This window comes from Hirsutella rhossiliensis (genome assembly GCF_020360975.1).
Source record: "Hirsutella rhossiliensis strain HR02 chromosome Unknown scaffold00011, whole genome shotgun sequence".
In the NCBI taxonomy this organism is placed as follows: Eukaryota; Fungi; Ascomycota; class Sordariomycetes; order Hypocreales; family Ophiocordycipitaceae; genus Hirsutella; species Hirsutella rhossiliensis.
Genome location: NW_025408677.1, coordinates 2185897 through 2209739, shown reverse-complemented (window position 1 = coordinate 2209739; position 23843 = coordinate 2185897). Strand labels below are relative to the sequence as shown.

The window sequence follows — 23843 nt, the reverse complement described above, 5'->3', positions numbered from 1 at the left end:
TAATCAGCCCCACACATCACGTGGGATTAGATACAGACGAGGATCTCTTCTTTCTTATCGCAGCTCGGCGTCAGTGGTTTTTTTCTTTCCCCCCAGCCAAGGAAAGCTGCGAATTGGATCTACTGCCACACCACTGTGACCACACAACGCTACACTGACGGTGGCTAAAACGGATTGCTGCAGCAGCCATGACCGCCTCCAAGACCAAGCGGAAGAGGCAACACTCGGAAGTGGAGGACGCCGTTTCCAATGCGCTTGAGGATCTGGAGACCGGGTCGGCCCAGCAGACGAAGAGGGCCAAGGTGGACGAAAAGAGGTCTCTCTTTGTTCGCTCGCTGCCGCCTGCCACCACAAACGAGACCCTTGCCGACTTCTTTTCCCAGCATTTCCCAATCAAGCACGCTGTTGTGGTCCGTGATCAAAAGACCAAGGATTCCCGAGGCTACGGCTTTGTTACCTTTGCCGACGCGGAAGATGCCGCAGAGGCGCAGAAGAAGCTGGACAAGTCTCAGTGGGACGGCAGATGCATTCGTGTCGACGTTGCAGAACCACGACACCGCAAAGCGGACAAGGCCGCGGGCGACACCCCTTTTACGAAACCTGGGAAGCCCGAATTCCAACAACCCGCCACCAAGCTGATAGTCCGGAACTTGCCGTGGAGTATCAAGACCTCAGAGCAGCTGTCCCACCTCTTCAGGAGTTTCGGCAAGGTCAAGTTTGCAGATCTCCCTCAGACGAAGGGAAAGCTTAAAGGATTCGGTTTCGTTACACTTCGTGGAAGGAAGAATGCGGAAAAGGCACTGGAACTTGTCAACGGGAAAGAGATTGATGGTCGAACCCTGGCGGTTGATTGGGCCGTTGACAAAGAAACATGGGAGCGCCAAACGGGTCACGGCGATGACAAAAAGGACGACAAGGAAGATGCCGAGTCCATCGATGGAAGTGAAGCGTCAGCCGGTTCCACGCCACAGGGTGCTACCACGGCCCCGCGGAAGGAAGCTCAGGCGGACGCCGATTTGCAAAACTTTTTGAAGAATCATATGCAGAACCTCGAGGAAGAATCGGATGCTGAGGAAGAGGAAGATGCGGCGACGGAGAGCAACGAAAAGGAACGCGAAACACCGCGTCAAAGGGTCACGGACAATTCGTCGACTGTCTTCATTCGCAACATGCCGTTCACTACAACAGACGAGCAGCTCAAGAGCTTCTTTGCTCACTTTGGGGGAGTGCGGTATGCTCGAGTGGTTATTGACAAGGTCACCGACAAGCCGGCTGGAACAGGCTTCGTGTGTTTCTTCAAGCAGTCGGACGCAAAGTCGTGCGTCAAAGGGGCTCCTCGGTCTCAGCCAACCGCAGCCGGAGCCAAACAGTCACTTCTTGTCGACGAAAACGCTGACCCAAGCGGCATGTACACTCTTGACGGGCGACTTCTTCAGGTTGTTCAGGCCGTCAATAAGGAGGAGGCCAACAGTCTTGCGGAGAACTCGCTCTCGAAGAGAAGGGAAAAGGACAAGAGGAGACTGTACCTTCTCTCCGAGGGCGCCATTGGAGGCGGATCGCCACTCTTCGACTTGCTGTCACCGGCAGAGATCCAGATGAGACAGGCGAGCTCGGCGCAGCGGAAAAAGATGGTTCAGGGCAACCCCAGTTTGCATCTCAGTCTAACTCGACTTGCGATCCGCAACATCCCGCGCAATCTAGACTCTAAGCAACTCAAGGAGCTCGCGAGAAGGGCCATTGTCGGGTTTGCCCAAGACGTCAAGGAAGGCCGACGCCAGCCACTGTCCAAGGAGGAGAACGCCAGAGACGGCAAGGATGTCAAAGACAAGGAAAGGCAGAGAAAGCTCAAAGGAAAGGGCATCGTTCGCCAGGCCAAGATTGTCTTTGAGAGCAACCAAGGGTCCAAGGTCCCTGAAAAGAGCGGGGCTGGTAAGAGTCGCGGCTACGGGTTCATCGAGTACACCTCGCACCACTGGGCCCTAATGGGCATGCGGTACTTGAACGGCCACGAGCTGCAGGACGAGAATGGGAGGAAGCAGCGAATCATTGCCGAATTTGCCATTGAAAACGCACAGGTGGTGCAGAGGAGACGTGTGGCCGAGGAGAAGTCGGCGCAAACTGCTCAAGCCAAGAGGACCAAGGCCGAGGTTGAGGAGGCAGAGGACAGTGATGATGGTTCGGAGGATGCCAGTCATGGCAAGCGCCAACGCGGCAAGGCACCCGATGGGAAAGAAAAGGGCAAAAGACAAGATCGGGACGACAAGGCTGGGGGCAAGACGGAAACCTTGAAGCAAAATTTGATTGCGCGTAAGCGGCACATGCGCAAGAATAAGGCGCGAGTCGGAGGCAAGAAGTAGACGAGATGTAGTAAATTCGTGTGGTGATTCAGTCATAAGTACATTATTTACAAAGATGCTCAGTCTGTTGACGAGAAAGGAAGTCGACTTGTATCCTTATTGGTAGCCAGACTCAGCTGAGCTGACTAATGCCCCTTGCGGCGGGCGCGAATGGAGTGGAGAGTCTGTTCTGGCAACAAGAGCTTCACCTTTGATGATTGACGGGTCCTCATTTCCAAAACCAGCCTGCCTTCTTGCTGGAGGATCCTTGACCGTCGAATTCGACGCTGTCTTCGTCATCGCCCTGGTCGTCGTCGGCCGGCCGCATTGTAACGTAGGTCTCGCGACCGATCTCATTGCCACGCTCGTCCAGAGTCCTACGGGTGACGGTGCTGTGCAGGTAGCCGGCGCGATCGACGTATTCGTCGCGGGTCTCGACTTGCTTTGTGCCGCCGGCGGGTTCTGGGTCCTGGTACTTCTCGCCTGGGGCAGCGTGGGTCATGATGACATTGAGGAAGGCATCCCATGACGTTTGACTCTCGGCAAAAGCAGAGGACAGGGAGGAGAAGAGATGGTCAAATGTGTCTGGCGCCGGTCGTCGGACCTGCCTCTCCCGAGAGCCGGTCCATTGATGCGGAGAGTCATCATCACGCTCTGGTCCGGATGGTTTGCCTAGTTCGTGGAAGAAGTCGTTGTGGCTCGGCTCGGGGCGATCCTCGGAGATTGCAGCGCGCCACAGCTCAGACCAGTCTGTAGTTGGATGAAAGTTTTCCCAGTCTGGCAGCAAGGCTGGGGGAAAGGACTCCCAGCTTGGAGTTCGAACCAGACGTTGCGACTCCAACCTGCGCATCCAGAACCAAGTAGGCTCCCCTGTCGGAAACATGTGCCGAAGCAACCTCCTTTGCTGATACCGAGCATTGATATCCGGAAGACGCTGGCCCTGAGACGCAGCAAGCAAGTCCTCAAAAGCGTCCTCGAAGGTGAAGACAGTCGAGTCCATGCCGGGCGCCAGGTCGTTTGGGACGGGCTGCGGGAGGTGGCGGAGAGCTGGAGGAGAATACGAGGCGGAGGAGAGGAGCGAGAAGACGTCCAAGTCCCAATGAGCGCGCCGCATATCCTGGGCGTCCATGGTGCGGGATGAAGAGGAGGGAGGACTCGGGGGCGAGTCGGAGCCCAAAGGCATCGTCGCGGCCTGGCGGGGTGGCGTCGAAGTCAACCCGAGCAGGGAGCGGAAGCCCGAGGCGACGTGGGAGTCGACGTGCTGTTTGAATCGGACAAAGATGTTGCTGTCTGTAGGCTGGCCTTCGCGGCCCATGGCGCGCCGAGTGTGGAAGCTCAGAGGAAAGCTTTGATGGTGGAAACAATGGCTGTAACTTACTTGGTGAGGGCGGATGAGATGATGATTGCAGGGCGAGCCGGTGTGGCGAGGGACATGCGGCGCAAGCAGTTAGCATTGAATAATGTGGCGCAGCCGAGACCTCGCAAGCCGGAACTGCAACCTCGTCATCATCAGTCCTCTTTGTGGGCATTTTACTTCGTACGCGACGCATCATTCCCATGAGCACGCACTCTGCTTGCGCACATCACTCGTCTTTGCGTCCAATCCGCCTCTAAAGGGGGCCTGCCATGTTGCGGCCATTTGCGGGGCCTGGAAGCTGCGCATTGCCCTTGACGCCCTCAGCCCAATGATACCACGATCCAGACAGCTCCAGTCGAGGTGCGCCGCCCTTTACCCACTCGAACCTCTCGCAAGCCCTCCTCCTCGACGGCGTCGGCTGGCCACGACGCTCGCCCTGCCATGATGCACTCGTCCTTCACGGCCGGCCCGTCAACCCCGGCAGCGACCGGCGCCCCTGAGAGCCCCGGCAAGGCCCTGCGAAACTGGTCGTCTCTCATCGGCATCATCACGGCCATTGTCGGCAACATCCTCATCGCGCTGGCGCTCAATGTCCAGAGGTACGCGCACACGAGGCTGAATAAAGAGCGCGTGCGCGTGCGCCAGCGGGCCCGCGCTGCCCTGAAGCGATCCCAGAGCAGCGGCACCCAGTCGGGGTCCTACGGAGCCATCGGCGGCCATGCCGATGACGGAGACGACGAGACCCTCCCGCTGGCTGCCTCGCAGCACTCGAGCGCAAACACAGACGGCGACGACGACGACGACGACGAGCAGGCCAAGGTCGCCTCCACATATCTCAAGTCCCCGTACTGGTGGCTCGGCCAGATCCTCATCACCCTCGGCGAGATGGGCAATTTCCTGGCCTACGGCTTCGCTCCAGCGTCCATTGTCTCGCCCCTGGGCGTTGTTGCCCTTGTGTCGAACTGCATAATCGCTCCCGCCATGTTCCACGAGAAATTCCGCGGGCGAGACTTTTGGGGTGTCGTCATCGCCGTCGCGGGCGTCGTCACGGTCGTTCTGAGCGCCAACCAAGAAGAGACAAAGTTGGAGCCCCACGACGTGTGGGAGGCCATCACGACCATGGAGTTTGAGATCTATCTGGGCGTCACGACTCTCCTCATACTCATCCTGATGTGGGCGAGCGGTAGGTATGGCAAGCGCACAATTCTCATCGACCTCGGCCTCGTCGGTCTCTTTGGTACGTCTCGTCTCCCGGATTAGCTGCGTATGGAGGCTCACAAGGAAATTCTAGGTGGCTACACGGCATTGGCGACCAAGGGCGTCTCGTCGATGCTCTCCTCGACACTGTGGAGGGCCTTTACCACGCCCGTCACCTACGTGCTCATACTCATTCTTCTCGTCACTGCCGTCATGCAGATTCGCTACGTCAACAAGGCGCTGCAGCGCTTCGATTCGACCCAGGTCATCCCGATCCAATTCGTCCTCTTCACGCTCTGTGTCATCCTCGGCAGCGCAATCCTGTATCGCGACTTTGAGAAGACGACGGGCGAACAGGCCGTCAAGTTCGTCGGCGGCTGCCTGTTGACCTTTTTTGGCGTCTTTCTCATTACAACTGGCAGGCAGCCGCAAGAAGATCCAGACGATCTTTTGTCGGATGAAGAGGGCGTCGAGGAGACAATTGGCTTGACGCAACAAGAAGCCAACAGCTTGAGCCGTGTCCCAGACTTGCCCACGCCCCCGTCTCAGTCCCGGAGATCTAGCAGGCTGTCCCGGGTCAGTTTCGCCGAAGCAACTAAGCCGGGGTCGCCGCCGGATGACGCCGACATCCCGTCACTTGGTCCATTGGGGGCTGCTGGGAGCCCTACCGACTTGCTCGAGGGAGAGTCGTCACCGCTACTCGGCAACCCTTGGCGGGAATCCTATGTTGATTCTGCGCCGGCGCCCCGTGGAACGCGGACGCTGTCTGCCGACTCGGCCATGATGGTGCCTGCGCTGGCCTCGACGTCAGCCAACTCGGTTCCACCAACGCCCACCAGGGGCTTGACGCATCCACATACAGATCGACCTGTCACGCCGCGGACCAGCTCGTGCGCCTCGCGGACCTCGAGCCGTCGTCGCTCCAAGACGTTTATATCTCCATCCCCACTCTCGTCGACGGTGACGACGGTCGTCAAGGACGCCTTTCTCGGAGGGCACGACATTGCATTGGGGAAGAGGACTTCTTTAAAGCGCATTAGGTCCAGCATCCGCGCCAGTCTATTCTTTCACGACGAAGAGGACAAAGGCGGGCATGGGCACGATCAGGTCGCAGCGCTGGTGTCGGATGATCATCTACCACGGATCTCGAGCGCAGCAGACTCGGATGACGAGAACCCAAGACAGCGCATGTCACGGAGCGTCAGCGATGCCCTCGGCGACTTCTTCCGGTCCAGGAAGAAGAAGCCGGGCGCGATGGGCGACGGCCAAGGTGAGGCAGCCAGCGACGTTGAGACGGGGACGCGATAGTACCAGTTCGATATCGGCCGGTTGATCCAGTGGTTACTACCGCTTATTGCCTTTTGAAAAGCAGTGGAGAGACGATGCGGGCGCTGGCGCTCACGGAAGGGCAGCGCACTCGACACGACACGACAGTGGCTGGATTGCCCACACTGCCACCACCCCTTGTCGCTCCCAAACGCAGCGCCCACGGCATGTTGAAGATTGGGGCCTTGTTTGGTATATGGGGAGAGGATCTGGGATTTTGGCGCACAATGCAGCGTATACTGCTACAGCGTACCTAGTTTGCAGCTCTAGACGGTATCTACAGGAGCGCCTTGTTTGGTTTTGTCTGGCGCCGGCGAGCTGGCTTGCAGTCTGGGTTTGTTGGCTTGTCTGTACTGTATGTATGTATGTCGGCCAGATCAAGGGGGCGGGTTGACGTGAGCCATACATACATCAAGATGGCTTACTACAGTGAATTGTAGGGCGGCGCGCGGCGCGAGACGGAGATTGCCGTGGTGCCGAGTGAGGGGAATGAATGCACGCATCGCATCCTCCCTCCGAACCTCTCCCCTCGCAGAACAAGCAAGGGGCATGGATGTGGCTGCGCGTTTTTCATCATCGTCATCAACTCTGGACGAGACCCGATGGGGAACTGACACACGAGATGCACTCGGCGCATCATGCCTGGCATATCCATCCATCTATCTTGTCTACTACATACTTTATCTGTCCTTCTGCACGAGACTGTACTGTACGGGGCAGAGCAGGAACTGAATCAGTGAATGCGAGGGATCGTCCAATGTCCAAAGCCGGTGAATATCTTGTCATATATCTCGTCATATATATATATATATTTCTTTCTTTACATGTCGGTATATTAAAATGTAACCTACCCTTTACCAGGTCAAGGAGCAGCAGCTGAGAAGACGACGCTTAGAAGAGACGCATGCAAATATTTCGAGGCGGAGGGAGAGCGTGGCAGCGACTCAGTGAGCCTCAAGGGGACCTTTTTACGTGGGTACCAACCAACCCCCTTGTCCCCGGGCGGCCCCTGAACAAGGGGAGAGGCAAAAAGGAGGCAAAGGCCAATAGACGCGGGTCGGCCTTCGTTGGGCGGACCTGGAGCCCTCGGTGGATTGGCATGGTGGCATGGTGGCATGGTGGATGACAGACAGACGGCACGTGCGTGTACAGCACCCAGGTGGATATACGGTAAACTGCGGCTTGCATCACACCGACCTGCTTCTCCATATATGAGGATGCACACCAAGGAGCTCGCCCAGTCCATCTCTGGAGACGTCTTGCACGAAAATGCGCGCTGCCCTGTATGTCTAGTGTACAGTACGAAGTCTTATACAGTACGGGATGCACCATGCACGTACGGAGAATGTGCCTACCGACACGCGTAATCAACGCCTAGGCTCCTTCAACTCTTCTCCCAGTCTCTGTCGCGGAGCCAGCCCGCCTCCCAACTCGACGGCCGGGGCGGGGCAGCGCGAACATGCCGGGCCGGCTAGACAGACGGGAGCACCAACGTGGAAAGGCTGGCTGCCTCGGCTACGTCTTACCACTGGCTTGCCCGTGATGGGTTGCCGAGTTGCACTCATCTCTGTCCCCTTTTTGCGCTGCCGTGTCTTAGCCGGCGGCAGAGACTACCCAGGTAGGTAGGTAGGTAGGTATGTACAGTATGCTGCATGACATGCCTCTCATGCTTGCCTCGTGCTTGCCGCGTGCTTGCCCAGATGGCGGGGCCAGCGACGGTGGCAGACCGCAGCCGCACTCTGGGATACACAAAGACCCGGGTCATTGTCTCAGCAGCTGGACCCGTCAAGGCTGGGAAGGAGTGCTGTGTAGCGTGCCCAGGCCGGCCCTGGTCCACGGCCTGCCTCGAGGTGGTGGGTGGCTCGAAAGCCCCTGGCTATCAGGCCCCGGAGCCAACAACAGGGGCAGCCAACAGGCAAGTGTGTATCCGTACAGCCCACCGCTCTCCCCTGGCAAGATACGCAAGGCACGCTGCCTGCGCGGGAGCATGGGCAACTTACGGCGAGTCCGGCGCCTGACGATTATGTTGTATGCATGTATGTATGTAGGGAGCGGCACGGCTGCTTGGTATCCGTGCATGAGGGTGGTCTAAGTCGCCGACTCGGTAGTCGTCGTGGGTGGTCACTCAGCAGGACCGTCAAGTCACACAAGGCAGGCGAGGCGCAGCTGGCTCGTCGGAATCTTGTATGTACAGTACGTGTGATTGCTGCGCTTCTTTTGACGGCATGACGGGGCGGCTGGTGTAGATGGGAAGACGAGGCACGAGCCAAGGGGGCCGCCTCGGGAGCGTTGGCTTGGGGCGCGCCGTTGGTTGGCTGCTGCATGGCGCCCACGGTCCAACGAGACACTGATGAACATGTATCCGGGGCAAGGGTCTGCAAGAGATGCGTGGTGTGCCGTGTCCGCGCGTCAGGTCGACGATAACCGAGAGCAGCTCGTGTTTGGTGGCCGGGTGCGTACAATATGTACGTAATGGACAGGCCAAGCAAGGGCAGGGCGCAGCAGCACCAATCCAAGGCTCATCGAGGTCGACGCGGTCCGAGGAAAAGAGACGTTGTGGTTGTGGGTTTGGTTCATGTTGGTCGTGTGTATCCGCCGGTGCTGCTGGCGGTGGTGGTGACGGCGGTCAGTCTGTTGGTTCAAGGCCAACTGCCCACAGTACCTACCTAGGTAGGTATCTACCTACTTAGGCACCTTAGGTAATTAGTAAGTAACATTTGGAGACGACGGCGTCTGGACAAGGGCGATGGCTGTGTGTACAAAGTACGGAGTACCCCGAGAGACGTACACAAACAAGGGGTGCTGATGCATAAAATGCTCTCTGAGTAGGTACTCCGTACCTATCATGTACCCACGTTGTGGCTGGCTTGGTTCTTGGCCGTCGTCGCGTGGCAGGGAGGAAGGAGCTTACCTGGCTCCCCCGCTTAGTAACATGCGCCCCGTCTTTTGCACACACACGCACACACACACACACTCTCCCGTCCACACTCATGTATGTACACATGCATGTTCGTGGCCAAAGAATAAGCTCGAGACAAACCCCCCCCCAGCCAAGCCGGCCAAGCCACCTGAAGAAAGCCAGGGGAGCACGGCAGCTCGAAAACCTCCTCCTGTCTCTTGGCGCGCGTTGCCGGACCAGACAATTCGACTGGCTGTTGCCTCCGGACGCTTGTGCAACAGACGAAGCGGAACAGGAGATGCAAGGTACGTGTGCTCCCATGCCACTTCTGGCCGCATGATGCGACTTCTTTTACATTGGGACGAGCCGTGGGGACGGACTACTGTGTCCACGGAGCTTCCTCCTAACGTGGTATGTGCAGAGGTGCAGAGGGAGGTGGGCCATCTCGCCGCCCTTGGGGTCGATATAGGCCCTGCCGGTAGGGGTCATTGGCCTTGCTTGCCCGACTCGGCAGCCCCCGCTGCGTCCCGAGTAGAGTTCCGCAGCAGAGTACGAGGCTTTAATTACCCCAGTCAAGTCCATGATGTGTCTATAAACTGCAAGTTCCGATGGGCAAAGAGTCATTGAACCGTCACCGGTGCTTTGCGGCTCGCTCGTGCTCTGTAAGCCAGACACGGGTCGACGCTTGCCGGGGTCGAACGCTTGCTTTACGTACTGTACTCAGACTTGGGTGCTGCATCCGTTGTATCCGTACGGAGAACGCTTGCTTTACTGCCAAGTCATCTGCTCCTCATAGGTAGCATGTCTGCTAATTAGTACCTAAGTTATATCCGTAACTTTGATCATCAGTTTGCTGCAAAGTCACTGCCACGCGTGCAAGGAACAGGCCTCCGCACACACGAGCGCGCTAGCCCAAGGTAGGAGTTGACTGCCCGGCCGTCCTCCACTTGTAGGCAGGTCTCTGGCCGCTGCGGGCCACAGTACAGCACCGTGTACGTGTACGGAGAATGTACATACGTACATGGATGAGGAGTGCTGTAAAGAATAGGCCCATATCCGTACGGATACAGTACAAACGACGTGTCGTCCCATCTCCACCTTTGCTATCAAAAGCTGAGCTCGGCGAGCGCGCGCCAAGGGCAACTGAGACAGGTTCCGTTGAACTGGTCGCTTCTCACCTAGGTAGCCGTCTCACGTAGGTGGCATAAGGCTGGCGGCGGGACGGACCGCGAAAGGGTCGCTGGTAGAGAGGCATTGACAGCTGCTGCGATAGCAGTCCGCGTCGAGAGCTCCCTTGAATCGGGGCACGGAAGCTCCTTTCCCCCCCTCGGGTACGCTGAGGGTAGGATGCGCGTCGACGCCGCCTGCATACATGCATATGCACAGAGTATGCGCGTGCTAGTGTCAGCCCTCTCTGCCCACCACCGCTTCGGCGGGTCTTGCGAGTGGCTCGCCATGCCGTTCCTGCATCGTACAAGGGTGCCTGCCGTAGACGGTAGGAACGAGTGCGACGCGGGCCTGCACGAACGAGCGGTGATGATGACCTGCTGGTCCCTCTCCAGTTCCCCTCTGCAGTCCCCTCTCCAGTCCCCTATCGTCGCCAACACGAGGCTGAATGGAGCGGGCAGGGCTTGCTTGCTTGCCTGCCTGCATTGCCTGCCTGCCTGCATTGCCTGCATTGCCTGTGCGAACAAAAAAGACGGTTCCGATACCCGGACGGAGCGCGTGCTTACTCCGGAGGACTTGTACAATGTAATTACTGTATGTAGGTATGCATCGAGACGATAGGTGAGTTATACCGTACTGTACCACCGCTGCAGACCCGGTCCTGCGGATTGGACGACTCCCCAGACAGATGATGATGAGAGGCCGCATACATACCCAAGCGTTGTCCTGTTGCATGGGCATGGGTGCTGCAAATGCATCCATCTCAACATGGAGCCCCCTTCTCGGCTCTTGGGCCAAAAAAGAAAGGACAATAGTAGCTTGTCAGCACCAAGTGGGCATCATCAAGGCCTGTCCTCAAGCTATCTACAGCTGTCAGTACGGTACTAGTAGGTACTAGTAGCACCTCGTCACCCAACAACCTGGAACTGGCCTATGTACATGCCGAGTCACCTCCTAATAGCAGGCAAAGATATAATAGACGCACCAGTACAGATACGCGGTACCTGTCTAGTGTGTACTTAGGTACTGTGCAGTCAGAGCCTGTGCCTATGCCGGTGCACGCACGACAAGGACTGCCTACCTGTTCCAGCAGTCGCCGTCTTCGACAAGGCTTGTTGCTCACGACACGCACACACACACACACACACACACAGACAATGCTGCTGCTGCTGCTGCTGCTGCTGCCCTCGTGCTTGGATTCGGTTCCGCGACGCGTCCTCGACAGCCGTGCTTGACCCAATTGCCCTCTTCCCGCTCGCTCTCTGCCCGGCCTCGGCGCTCGACATCCCAACTCGCCACGGCTTTTGCTGCGGCGGCTTCACCCTCCTTAACGCCCGTTGAGACACGCCCGCCGCTCCAGGTCTCGGCTCGTGTCTCAGCCACCAAGCTGCATCTCGTCGACAGTCGTCGTCGTCGATCCCTCCAACACCAACACCCAGCTGCCACTTGTGGTCCTCCTTGCCCCCGTTCAAAACCAGCACGCAGGCCTGCAATCGCACCGGCACACAATCTCTCTCTTTTTCCTCCTCCATTGTTCCAAGGCAATGCCAGCCAGTTTCACCTAAAGCAGCTTATCGACCTTCCCGTCACAGCTCGAACCGTTCCTTTGCATCGAACCGTCCAATCGCTTATTTTCGCCCGCTCCCAACTTTTGCTCTCGCGCCATCAGTGGATTCCAAACTCCCCCTTGACCCGAATCCATCATTGGGATCCTCTTTGCGGGCCCAGAGCTGCTCCAATCCTTCAATCCCTCCCTTTCCACTCCCGGCGCCCCGTTTCTATATTAGCTTGTCCCGGCCTCACGGGCTCACAAACCAGCCAAACTACATCCGAAAACAATACATCTGGCCCATTCAAGTCTGCCTGATCATCGCTTCGGCCCTCGCCCGGCGACGTCATCTTCTCGCTTCACGTCGGGCTCCCGCGGCAGCCACGGATAAGACTCGCGTTCAGAGACCCCGGGCCGCATCGCGGAGAGGGCAAGCTGCTGCTACCGGGCCTCGACTTGGAGGGCACGACTCGTCGTCGCCCTCTGCTGCTCCGCTAGGCGGCCTTGACTGTTCACACCCTCCGCCATGGCTTTACACCCTGGTGCGTTGTACAGAAAGTCGCCAAAGGAGAGCGCTCATGCGTCTCACCCCTCAGCCACTTCTCTGCCAGCCGATGGCTCCTCCATCACTGTCTTGGAGCAGCTCTCGAGCGCCAGTGTCGCTCAGTCTGTCGCCCCTCTGCTTGATGGCCCTCCCTCGCCAAAGTTGGTCCGTCCGTGGAAAAGGCAGATGAAGCGGGTATCGCGCATGCACCGACAGCGCGGCCATCGTGCGGCCTCGTCAGAGTCTTCGTCTTTGACCTCGGTGGCCGGCGTCGATCGACCCCCGTGGGAAGTTGCCATGGACAACTTGTCCCTGGTTCGACGCTCATCCACCCTGTCGACGGAGAGTAGTGCCCCGTCACGGCATCGCCCTGATAGTACACGCACCTTCGGAAAGATTCTGTTCCATCGAAGGGTCAGGTCCAAGCAAAACCGCTGCTCCCGCGACTCATCGGGTAGCTCGGTATACTCGGCCGATGTCCCTGAGGACACTTGCCCGGCTGGTCCTAAGGAATTTCTACCAACTATTTTCTCCCGGAGGAGACCACAGCGCGACGACGCCGCCTCGAAAAAGCTTCAAATATCCGGCCCATTCAACTTTCAGCATGTAGCACACGAGCGGCGAGAGGACCATGCCAAGCTGAACAGTCGGACGCCGGCTACCCAAGACATGTCATCTCGGACCTCTGTGGAAATGGGTGCTTCATTCTCTAGCTTTCCGTCTCGATTCTTCGCCGGACGGCTCGACTGCATGAATGATGCTGTCATCCCCCTTCCAAACCCGGTTCTTCGTCATACTGCTCCGGGGGCAGGCCTCCCTCGTCCGATGAAGCTGTCCCAGCCACAGGAACAGCTCCAGACGAGTCCTCCAAGGTCGCCCAACGTGTGCCTTACTTCACTTTCCTTTCCTCCCACCTCTCTGCCCGGTCTTCCCAGCCGCTGGTCGGGTCGTCCGAAGCTCCCTGACACTGTAGCCTCTCATTATGCGGAGAGGCCACAGACGAGTGACGGCTTCGTTCAGTCGCAGGCTCTCGATTCTGTGAGGTCCGAGGAGCATGCACCGCATTCATCAGCTTATCAGAGCCACAGCCCAGTTTTCGATTATGAAGCGTCGCCTGGGATCGGTAGACTTTGCGGCATAGTCTGGCCGCTTCCATCTCTCAACCCAGTGTCATGCGAGACGGAACTGCCCAAGGTGCAAGAAGAAGAAGAAGAAGAGCTCGGCGGGCTTTTGAGACGATCGCGGCTAAGCGTCGTCAGCACCAAATCATCGCTGCGAGGCAGTCAGTCGGTTCCCATGTTGCGGTCGACGACGGAGTCTCAGCGCCCCACGAGTGCTGCCTCGGAAACCCTTGGCCAACCCGGCATCGTTGCGGTCCAGTCTATGACGGGTACGGGAGGGGGGCACAAGGGTGGACTCGAAGCAGCACCACCTCGGGAAAGCTGGGAGGATGATATTGATTACTGCTACGACCATGAAGTTGAGGCCAACTGCAACTACCAATGGGATCGGCCATCCTTGGAAACTACTCGAGGGTTTGACACGCCGCCTGTCTCAACCGCGTTTACGGAAGAAGACCTGGTCAAGATGAAGTCGACGGGCTCCGCACCAGGGTCCCCGGGTACCATTTCCCCTGCATCTCGATGTTCGCCGATTCTGAGCCCCTCAAGCCAAGCATCGATTGAAACTGGCCGTGGAGCTATCACGCCGTTATCCAATCCAGTGGTTCCCAGCAACGCCCCATCATCTCGGATCGACGCCAAAAGCTTCCAGCCCTTGGAGTTGAAGGACAGCCGTCGCAGCTCGGGCGATTCGAGCTTCAGAGAGCCCCAGGTTGTTTCTTTGTCTCCATCCTTATTCATTCCGAGCGAATTCCAGCAACAGTTACTTCTCAGGGAGACGGAATTTCTTCAAGAACGCTCTGAGGCTCAGCGACTCAAAGAGCCGTACCGCTACATTGCATACGACGAGGATAACGCCTTGCACATGAGCGGCCAGTTGATATCAGGCTACCAGCGATCCAGCTTGTCCACGACTGAATCCACGCTCGGTTCCGACTCGACTGAAAAGCGACACATGTCAACGGCATCGTCTCGGACAACGCTGACGCAACATACGGCGAGCAGCACATCTCTCAACAAGATGTCTGGCTCGTGGACTATCGAAACGGAGTCTCTTCCCACAGAAGGTCCCTTTCAGCGGGATGTCGTCCCGGAGCTGATGCCGCTCTACCTGCGTGCCGGAACGAGAAAGAGCAGCCACAAGAGCCACGCTAGCGAGTCTCTGGTTTCGGATGAGGTGGCGCCTTTGAAGTTTCCCGACATTTCGAAACCGCGGAGACAACGGGCAAGAACCTCAAGCTTGAGCATTCAGGCACCGCCACCCGCGGGCCAATATGCCTTGTTCCCTCGGGCTTACGTCAAGGCCGCTGGCGGCCAAATCTAAACAAACGTGCCGCTAAAAAGGCTGTTTTGTGCAGGCTCTTTACGGTTTTTTATTTATTGGCGCAGGACGTCGGTCAACGCATAACTCGGCTTTCGGGCGCCCTCAGCTTATCAGACTTCAAAAGAAGGCAAGCTTATGCTTCGAGGTTCATCATGCAGGTCACCAAGCATCATGATACTGTCCATTTTCTTTGTTGCACTCCCTATTCCGGCTGTACAGAGAAGACTTAGATTATGGATCGCGGCTGTTTATAGGATGTATCAAAGCGCTTCACCACGCTGATTTTGCTTGGAAATGAGACTTGACGAAGAAGGGATTGAATACGCAAGTGTCCCGGGCCCTTGCCATCGTGCGTTTTGGACTCTTGCCCCCGGCTTCCCGTGCTACGCTTTTGGCAGGCATCCACGAGGGGTGCTAGCGAGGGAGAATGGGAGGGAAGACGAAATTTTCTTTGCATCGACACAAAGGCGAAACAAACCCCAAAAGAAAGGCGCAAGGAAATGTTGATTGCCAGGCAGTGGTTTTTGGATGGATCAGCTCTGGCTGGCCAGTTTATGTGTCATGAATATTACGACGGTTTGGACGACAAGCGGGCTGTCGACCAAGAGGTTTCAAGCCATGAGTGCCCGGCGGATGCCACTGTGAAAACCTCATGCTGTGTAATATTTCTTCTTCTCTTTGGGGGTGACAAAAATGAACCAAACCAACCGCTACCTCGCAACGGCAGTCATCCAAGTACATCCCAACCAGTGGTTTTGCCTGCAACCCAAACGCCGTGCCTCGTAAGCGCAAATACCTTCCGCATTAACCCCTACCCGGCCAATCAGCCCGTCTTCTTCTTCTTCTTCGGCCGCTCGTCCTGTTTGTCCGCGCCCTTGGCACCGGCCTCGTCGACGCCGCTCTCGGCGTCGCTGCCGGAGCCGGAGCCGGAGCTGTCGTGGGCGCTGTCGTACTCCTCGGCTACGTCGCTCTCGCTGTCGGCCTGGAAGTCCTCGTCGACGCTCTCCTCGTCCTCGTCGGCCGAGCCGCGGTCGGCGTTGGCGCCGGCCACCACCTCGTCGTCCGACTCGTCCATGTCCTGCTCGCGCAGGGCGGCGGCGAGCATGTTTGCGTCCTCGTCGATCTCGTTTTTGACGCGCAGGCCCTTAAGCTTGAAGAAGGCCTCGAGGGCCTTGAGGTCCTCGCGGTTGATGTTACTAAATTGCGAGGACCCGGCGCCGTTCTTCAAGACGACGGTGATGTCAAAGGTCGACAGGGTGGACACAGCGCCGCCGACGCGGGAAAAGGTGACGGACTGCGTCTGCTCGTAGGCAATGTACGTGGCGGGCTTGGGGACGAACATGAAGGCCTTTTCCAGGCAGTACAGGAAACCCTCACTGGCCTTAATGGAGCACTTGATGCCGTACTGGCTCCGATGGCTTGTGGGGGTTGCATGTTAGCGCGATCATGAGCGTGCGGGGACGGGAGATGGCGACGTACGTGATGAAGTCCTTTGCCGGAGAAGAAATCTTCTTGTTGGCGAGGCCGCGAAAGATCTTGGCCACGACGTGGTGCAGGGGCTCTTCGTAGTGGGCCTCCAGCTTGTCCTTGTACTTGCTCTGCAGCTCGGCCTCGTCGAAGTTGAGGTCGATAGTCACCTCCTCATCCTTCTTGAATTGCATCACGACAAAGGGATAGCGGGTCTGGCCCTGGCGCAGGGGAGGATCCAAGCCGATGCAGAGCATGCAGTGCATGTCGTCGGGCTTGGGGAGGACCATGAACTTCTTGATGGCGTCATACTGTATCTTGTAGTCGTACGTCTTGCCGCGGAGGCGAAACGAGGCCTCGTACATGTCAATATCGAAGCGACCTCTGCAGTTGAGTCGTTAGCAAGTCAAGCGGCCATGGTGTCGGGGGACGCCGGCGCAGCGACTGACCTGGGGGTAAGATGCAGGACATCGAGGAAGGTGGCGATGGTATCGCCGGCCATCTCGCCGATCTCTGCCTTTTCAATGAGGGTCTCGTAGAAGAGGGTGGCGGCATTTTGTTCCTCGCCATCGTCGCTCGCGGCGTCCTCGCCACCCTCAGCCTCCTTCTTGGTCGTGGTACCGGGGATGTAGAAGCGCATCTCGACGAGCTGGTCACGGCCGGCGCCGGCCTTTTTCCCCTTTCCACGGGCGCCGCCCTGGCCTGCCGTGCCGGTGTCGTTGGCGTCCTGCGGCAGCGACATCTCGACGGCGACCTCGTTGCGGCCGGCGAGGTTGGTGTTGCCAATTTCCGAGTAGGGCAGCTCAAAGGCGGGCTTGTTCTGGACGTTGAAGGTGAGCTCGGCCTTTGAGAACTCGGCCTTGCCCCAGTTCCAGCCGCGCAGGGCGTGCTCCTTGTTCTCGAGGACGGTGCTGTACCAGTTCTTGAAGACTTTGCTGAGGCGGTCGTAGTCCTCCTGGTGGAAACCGTCGAGCTGGATGATGCCCGAGCTGCGCTGCAGGATGCGCACCTCGTAGCCCTTGGATGCACGGCTCCATTGCGCGCCGCCAATGTTGCTGTGGTCCAGGGTGAAGGTGTCGCCGCCGCCGGCCGGTTTCCAGCCAAAGCCCGTCTCTGCGAATCTGCACTTGCCGCTCTCCTTGGAGAGGTCAAGGTAGATGCTGTCGAAGCTCTCACTGGGGATTCATCCTAGTAGTCAGCTCGCTAGCTCCTCTCTATTTGTTTCTGGCTGAAGCAAGCAAAAGGCAACAGCCCACTCACATTGCCGTCATGGTGGCGGTGCGCGAAGAGGTGAGCGTCGATGGTGCAAGGACGTCGCGCTCTCCCCTCGCTCCTGGCGGCCCTGACGAGGCTGTCTATGCGAGCTTTGCTGGTTGGCAACGAGGGGGCTGTTAACTTGTAAATCGGCGCCGATACTAGATAGGGAAATTTCACGACCCCTTCGCGCGCTTGTCTGACGCGCCAGCGCTTTGCCAGCGCTTGGAGATACGGGTTGTTACGTAAGCTCGCACGGAGAGAGAGCTTTGGCAGTGCGGTGCGTAAGCAACAGGGCGCACTAAGCAGTTGGGGTCACATGCATTGAAGTGAATTGCAACGCTCAAGGTACAGTAATTAAGTTATGTACAGTACGCAAGCAGACGCGAGCGGCCCCACTCCCAGATTCCTCCGCTGACCTAGCTGAATCTGCTAGGTCCCATCAGCTTTCAGAGTATCTCTCCACCGAAATTGCCCAGTCGTCTACCCTTCTGTCACTATTGAGTCATCTGATCTGCTAGGCTTCCCTTTCCCCGTCTGGGGGAGGTGAAGTGGCACGACGCAGCACCAGATCTCCGCCCGAGGTCCGATCCTATGACAACATCATCACCCTCCATCCTCACTTCCCCCTTTCTTTTCCACTTCCTGCTTCCACCTCTCATGCGTCTTGTTCTCATCTGCGGCTAGATGCTGCTGTTCCGTATCTCGTCAAGCCATCGCGCCATGAAATCTGGATGCACCTCTGCTTGCAGAGTCGCCGCGGCACTCTTGCCCTTGCTCGCCGGCCGTCTCGCACTCGCTGACGCCACTCATCACAACGTCGTTGACGGCCTCGGGTTTTTGCCCACCGTTCCCGGCCTCTCTCCACGCCCGGAGCCCCCGGCTCCCGCAGAGCACACATTCACCCTGCGGCACATTTATCACCATGGCACCCATCGGTATCCCGAGCTTCACCGGAAGCGCGACGTGGTGCCAGACGAATCGCCCCGCATCTTCCTTGCTTCCGACGACGGGCTCCCGGAACACGATATCCCACACCTAAAGGCAAAGAGTCAGGCTCGCACCATCGAGCGCATGGCAGACCGACGCCCGTCCGTTGTCGACCCCCTGGTCGCTCAGTCGAGACGGAACGGTTTCGCCGCCGTTCTGGATGCCTCAGCCTGGGTTATGGACGACGTCTCGTCTCCAGACGTTACTGATAAGGATACGGTCTTGAGTTTGGCCTACATGGCCGCAGACGCGTATGTGGAAGACGACGGGCAACCTAAATGGGACGATGTGGGCGAACCGTTCAACCGAAGTGCCGATTTCGGCTGGCACAGCGACGGTCTTCGCGGCCACATCTTTGCTGACGAGACAAACTCAACCATTGTCATCGGCCTCAAGGGCACCACCCCCGCCGTATTTGATGGAGACGGCACGACAACAAAGGACAAGATCAACGACAACTTGTTCTTCAGTTGCTGCTGCGGGCAGCAGGGGCAATGGACCTGGCACCAGGTGTGTGACTGCGCCACGGGGACCTACTCGTGCAACAACACTTGCGTCGTCGAGGCGCTGCGTCAGGAGGATCGCTATTACGCTGCTGCTCGCGAGCTCTACTCCAACGTAACGGAGCTCTATCCCGACGCCACCATCTGGTTGACTGGTCATTCGCTCGGCGGCGCAGTCACCTCCTTCCTTGGCCTGACCTACGGCTTGCCCGTGGTCACCTTTGAGGCCGTGCCAGAAGCGCTCGCTGCCTCTCGCCTCGGCTTGCCCGTACCTCCCGGTGCAGAGCCCGGCTCTCCTCAGACCCGAGAGCACACGGGCGCATTTCACTTTGGCCACACGGCTGATCCCGTGTACACCGGAACCTGCAACGGTGCGACAGCCTCGTGCTCCTTTGGCGGATATGCCATGGAGACGGCCTGCCACACCGGGCAGGAGTGCGTGTGGGACGTTGTCGCGGACAAGGGCTGGCGGGTAGGCATCGGCACTCACAAGATCAGAGCCGTGATTCAAGACGTGATTCTCGCGTATGACGAAGTGCCGCCCTGCAAATTCGTCCCGGAATGCCGGGACTGTGCCCAGTGGAAGATGTATGAGAGCAACGGGACACGAACATCGACGAGCAGCACCTCTCCTACATCGACGAGGACGCGAACTCGGACGTCGACGTGCCGGACGCCTGGCTGGTGGGGATGTCTGGATAAGACGACAGACACGCCGACGGCGACGCCAACAACGTCCACCTCGTCCTCAACGTCCACTTGCAAGACCCCTGGATGGTTTTGGTGCAAGGACAAGACGTCAACTACTACCACTACCACCACCACAGCAACAACAACAACGACAACCACGACGTCTTCCTCGACCACGACTTGCAAGACTCCAGGTTGGTTCGGGTGTAAGGACCGCACAACTTCGGCAACGGAAACGACGACATTGTCGTCGACGACTTGCAAGACCCCCGGCAAGTATTGGGGCTGCTGGGATGACGCTCCTACGACGGCAACGCGCGCAATGCCGGGCACCCTGGCCAGTCTCGCCCCGCCACCCATGACGGCACCGGCGACAGCGACGGCAACAGCACCGGGAGACGCCGCCCCGCAAGAAGCACGCAAATGCCGCCACCACAACTGGGTGGGCCTCTGCAGAGAATGGGAGGGTGAGGACGCGGGGTTCTCTCCAGACGAGATATAGAATATCCCAACGGTCACTCGGCACGTTGCTTTGCAACTCTTGGGACATGGGTTGGACGTGCAAGAGGCCGCCGTCTTGGTGATTGGTCGATGGCTGCGCTACGGGCCTCAAGGCGTCGTTTGTTTTTGGGAGAATGGGTCGGTCTCTTTTTGGACGGCAGGAGCATCAGCTTATGGCCGTGTTTCCCTCTTTCGGGATTGGCGTTGGACGGACAGAATCTGACTTGGTATGCCGTGCGAGGCGTTGGATAAGAGAGAAACATGGGCAGCCTGGCTGCATTTAGAGGGCTCCTGCTATTGAAAGACGGCAGGCAGGAGACAGACCGGCTCCAATCGTTGAATTGTGATTTTTCGTGAAGCTGTAGATGCAACAAACAGTCTCGATACATATATATATATATAAATTTCATCATCATAACTCATGATTGATGTATTCGTATTTGCAGGAAGCTTGTCTACCAGGACGAGCAGAGGCCGTGGCTGATGGATGACGTAACACTGATTACGGAGCCGGGTTTGTACAATCTGCAGACGCGAGGTGCCGCCGTCACGTCACCTGGGCGGCCGAATTTGGCAGCCGCATCAGGCCAGCGACCAAAATTCATTGCCCCGTCATCCGCCACAACAGGCATGCGCCGCGCCTATGCTCTGCTCCATCGAGTCCCTTGACGATGGACTCCCCCGAACCAAAAATACCCGGCGCGGTTGCGTCGCATCCGTCCGACAGCGACAGCTCCTCGGACAGCGGCGCCGACGACGAGCAGCCCACGCAATGGCTGGCCACGGCGCGGCAGCGGCGCTCCACGGCCGGGAACCGCATGAAGTCGATGCTGGCCAACGAAGAGCCCGACTCGGACCTCGAGCTCCTCTTTGCCGAGGATGAAAACGACCAGGGCTTCGAGGATGCCGACGAGGATGCGTCCGATGTCCAGATGGACTCGTCCGACGACGACGACGACGACGACGACAACAACGCCAACCCAGACGATCTCGAGGGCGAAAAGGAGCTCGAGCGCCGCGCCAAAGAGCAGCGCCTCGCCAACCGCAAGCGCAAAGCCCGCGACGCCATCCCCCCCAAGTTCAGGAAAAAGGTCCGCATCGACCCGACCACGCCGGCCGCGCCTCCGCCCCGACCCAAGAAGAAATCGGAGCGCACCTCATGGCTGCCCTCGCCCGCCGACCTGCCCACGCGCTCCTCGTCCCGCAAGACAACGCGCATCTCCAAGGAGCACCTGCATCGGCAGATGGTGGAGCGCGAGGCCCGCAGGCTCAAGCAGCTGGCGCTTATGCAGAAAAAGGCGGCCAGGCTCGAGGCCCTCAAGAAACCGCCCATGTCGCAGGCCGAGCGCCTGGCCGAGGCCGCCCTCGTCGAGAAGCGCAACAGCAAGAGCCTCAACCGCTGGGAGGAGGCGGAGAAGCAGAGGGAGGAGGACAGGAGGGCCAGGCTCGCGGCGCTCAACAACAGGACCCTCAACGGCCCCGTCATCACCTTTTGGAGCGGCGTCAGGGAATGGAAGGACGCCCTGGGCCAGCACGTGACACTGGTCGAGGCTAAGCCTAAGAGGAAGAGGGAAAGGGTCGATAAGGGGTCCAAGACCGAGGACAAGGGCATGGGGCACGGCGGCGGCGGTGACAAGAATGCGATTGCGCCTGAGGGACAAACGCCCAAGGGTGACGATAACGCGATATCCGCGAAAGACGCTGCGCCTCCTCCAAGGTCTGAGGCTGGCGGGGCCGATCGGCCAGAGAAAGCCCCGGTCACCAAGACGTCGACGACGCCCGCGTCAAACCAGCAAGGCAAACAAGGCCAGCAAGGCCCGACGCAAGGGCGGCCAATGGATACGGAAACGCACGGCTCAGCCTCACAACTACCGCCTAGTGTCCTTGAGCAGGAAGAGACCGGACGCCTGATGGCGATGCCCGCCCCGCCTCCGCCTCCGCCCCCCCTGCCAGCGCCCTCCGGCGGGCTGGCGGCACCGGCTCCGTTATCGTCGAGTCTGGGCGGGTTGGCGACGCCGTCAGGTGCGGTGTCTCGGCCTCCAGACGCGCGGCCGTCGAGCGTGCTCGCCGCCCCGGTGCTCGCGCCGCCCCCCGGCATGGACATGACCATGGACCGCGCGCGGCCGACCAACGTGCCCAAGTCTGGTGTTCTCGCACCGCCAGACACGTCGCAGCATCATCCGCCGCCGCCGCCGCCTGTGCAGGGCCGCCCGTCGGAGCGGCCTGTCGCCGTAGCGGCGAGTCCGAGCACCGAGTTCAAGCCTAGCCATGCGTCCTGCGAAACGCAGCCACAGCCGCGGGCGGCGCCGGGCGAGGCGACGCCGGCGTGCAAGTCGGCAAGCCCCAGTGGTGGTGGTGCCCTGGGCGCCGCGCCTCAGCCCCCCGAGTCCGCGCGCGGCTCGACGACGACGGCGCGCAACGCCATCATCTTCCGGAGCTTTGACCAGAACGCCATTCGCGACAAGACTGTGCAGACGCAGATTCTCTTTGGTCGCAAGATGACCAGGCTCTCCAGTACGATCTAGCCAAGCAACTTGCCCCCCTTCCCCGCCCCCGGTCCCCTTTTGATTTGGCCCTCGTCCTATGCGCGAGCTCAGTAGCTAACATCTGATCTACCCCCTATAGAGCCAACCCCCGCCGCCCACTGCGTCATCACCGACCACCCGGCCCGCTACCGCGACCCCAAGACGGGCCTCCCCTACTACAACGCCTTTGCCTACCGCGAGATCCAGCGCCTGCACAGAGGCGACTACCGCTGGAGCCGCCTCCTCGGCGCGTGGGTCGGCAGCGGCACCCTCGCCGCCCGCGGCGTGCCTGACCGCTTCCTCTGCCCGGAGCCCGAGGAGGCGCGGAGGAGGAGGATGGAGGAGAAGGCAAAGGCAAAGGAGGAGGAAATTCTGAGCAAGGTGCAGCGGCAGGAGACCAAGCCGGAGCAGCCCAGTCCGGCCGCAGAAGAGGCCAATGCCCCGGCAGCCGCGGCCGGGACGGACCCCGCGGCCAAATCGGCGGCAATGACGGCAGCCGCGGCGCCTTCGCCAACCGGCGATTCAAAGGGCGCCACGGGGACCGCGCAGCAGCCCGGGTAGCAGGCGACGCAGTGATTGGGGGGTTCTTTCTTGTCCACGACGTCGGCGGAGAAGCGCGAGCCATCGTCCCGACTTCCCCCTTGCGGCAGACGTCGCCGATTGCCGCGAGTATATACATACATACCCATATAGACAGTGCAACATGTACGAGTAGGACTGGGACTAAAGATGAGATGATAGGGTTGCTGGCCTGGGACTTGGGCTGTCCTACCCCCTGATAATATCTCGACTCTTCCACCTTGTCAAAGCGAAACGAAAAGCAGAAAGAGTCCTTCGCCCGCTTTCCGTGATGCTTCCGTCTTAATGAGAACGCGCAAGATCACGAAAACGGTCGCTCGCTCACACACCACATCACTCAACAGGTCAAACTGAGCATGCCAGAGTCGCATAATATCCCTCGCATCATGCATTGACATGTCTTGGAATTTCGTCACAAAATTCATCATTTGATGCAATCGAAGATGACAAAGATCCATGCCCCAGGCACAGCACAACTTTCGTCCCATCTCCCATGCACCTCACCAGGAGCGTC

At 58.9% G+C, this 23843-nt stretch overlaps 7 protein-coding genes across 7 annotated transcripts; 5 read left to right on the top strand and 2 right to left on the bottom strand.

Annotated features, from left to right (window-relative positions):
* Positions 1 to 188: 188 nt before the first annotated feature.
* HRG_09062 (RNA recognition motif domain-containing protein) lies at positions 189 to 2357 on the top strand (the record flags this gene model as incomplete). The annotated part of the gene is made up of 2 exons (XM_044867533.1): positions 189 to 2175; positions 2233 to 2357. 2 exons carry the CDS (start codon positions 189 to 191, stop codon positions 2355 to 2357), a joined length of 2112 nt encoding a protein of 703 aa, XP_044717554.1.
* A 208-nt stretch (positions 2358 to 2565) lies between these two features.
* HRG_09061 (uncharacterized protein) lies at positions 2566 to 3651 on the bottom strand (the record flags this gene model as incomplete). Its single annotated transcript, XM_044867532.1, has 1 exon — positions 2566 to 3651. One exon carries the CDS (start codon positions 3649 to 3651, stop codon positions 2566 to 2568), a length of 1086 nt encoding a protein of 361 aa, XP_044717553.1.
* Positions 3652 to 4134: 483 nt separating this feature from the next.
* HRG_09060 (magnesium transporter NIPA domain-containing protein) lies at positions 4135 to 6198 on the top strand (the record flags this gene model as incomplete). Its single annotated transcript, XM_044867531.1, has 2 exons — positions 4135 to 4930; positions 4985 to 6198. 2 exons carry the CDS (start codon positions 4135 to 4137, stop codon positions 6196 to 6198), a joined length of 2010 nt encoding a protein of 669 aa, XP_044717552.1.
* A 7764-nt stretch (positions 6199 to 13962) lies between these two features.
* On the top strand, positions 13963 to 14820 carry HRG_09059 (uncharacterized protein; the record flags this gene model as incomplete). The annotated part of the gene is made up of 1 exon (XM_044867530.1): positions 13963 to 14820. The coding sequence occupies one exon, from the start codon at positions 13963 to 13965 to the stop codon at positions 14818 to 14820; it is 858 nt and encodes a 285-aa protein (XP_044717551.1).
* An 823-nt stretch (positions 14821 to 15643) lies between these two features.
* On the bottom strand, positions 15644 to 17558 carry HRG_09058 (structure-specific recognition protein (SSRP1) domain-containing protein; the record flags this gene model as incomplete). The annotated part of the gene is made up of 4 exons (XM_044867529.1): positions 15644 to 16238; positions 16300 to 16671; positions 16737 to 17462; positions 17548 to 17558. The coding sequence occupies 4 exons, from the start codon at positions 17556 to 17558 to the stop codon at positions 15644 to 15646; spliced, it is 1704 nt and encodes a 567-aa protein (XP_044717550.1).
* A 706-nt stretch (positions 17559 to 18264) lies between these two features.
* Positions 18265 to 20195, top strand: HRG_09057 (lipase (class 3) domain-containing protein; the record flags this gene model as incomplete). Its single annotated transcript, XM_044867528.1, has 3 exons — positions 18265 to 19622; positions 19745 to 19918; positions 20141 to 20195. 3 exons carry the CDS (start codon positions 18265 to 18267, stop codon positions 20193 to 20195), a joined length of 1587 nt encoding a protein of 528 aa, XP_044717549.1.
* Positions 20196 to 20896: 701 nt separating this feature from the next.
* On the top strand, positions 20897 to 23311 carry HRG_09056 (YL1 nuclear protein; the record flags this gene model as incomplete). Its single annotated transcript, XM_044867527.1, has 2 exons — positions 20897 to 22739; positions 22851 to 23311. The coding sequence occupies 2 exons, from the start codon at positions 20897 to 20899 to the stop codon at positions 23309 to 23311; spliced, it is 2304 nt and encodes a 767-aa protein (XP_044717548.1).
* Between the last annotated feature and the right edge of the window lie 532 nt (positions 23312 to 23843).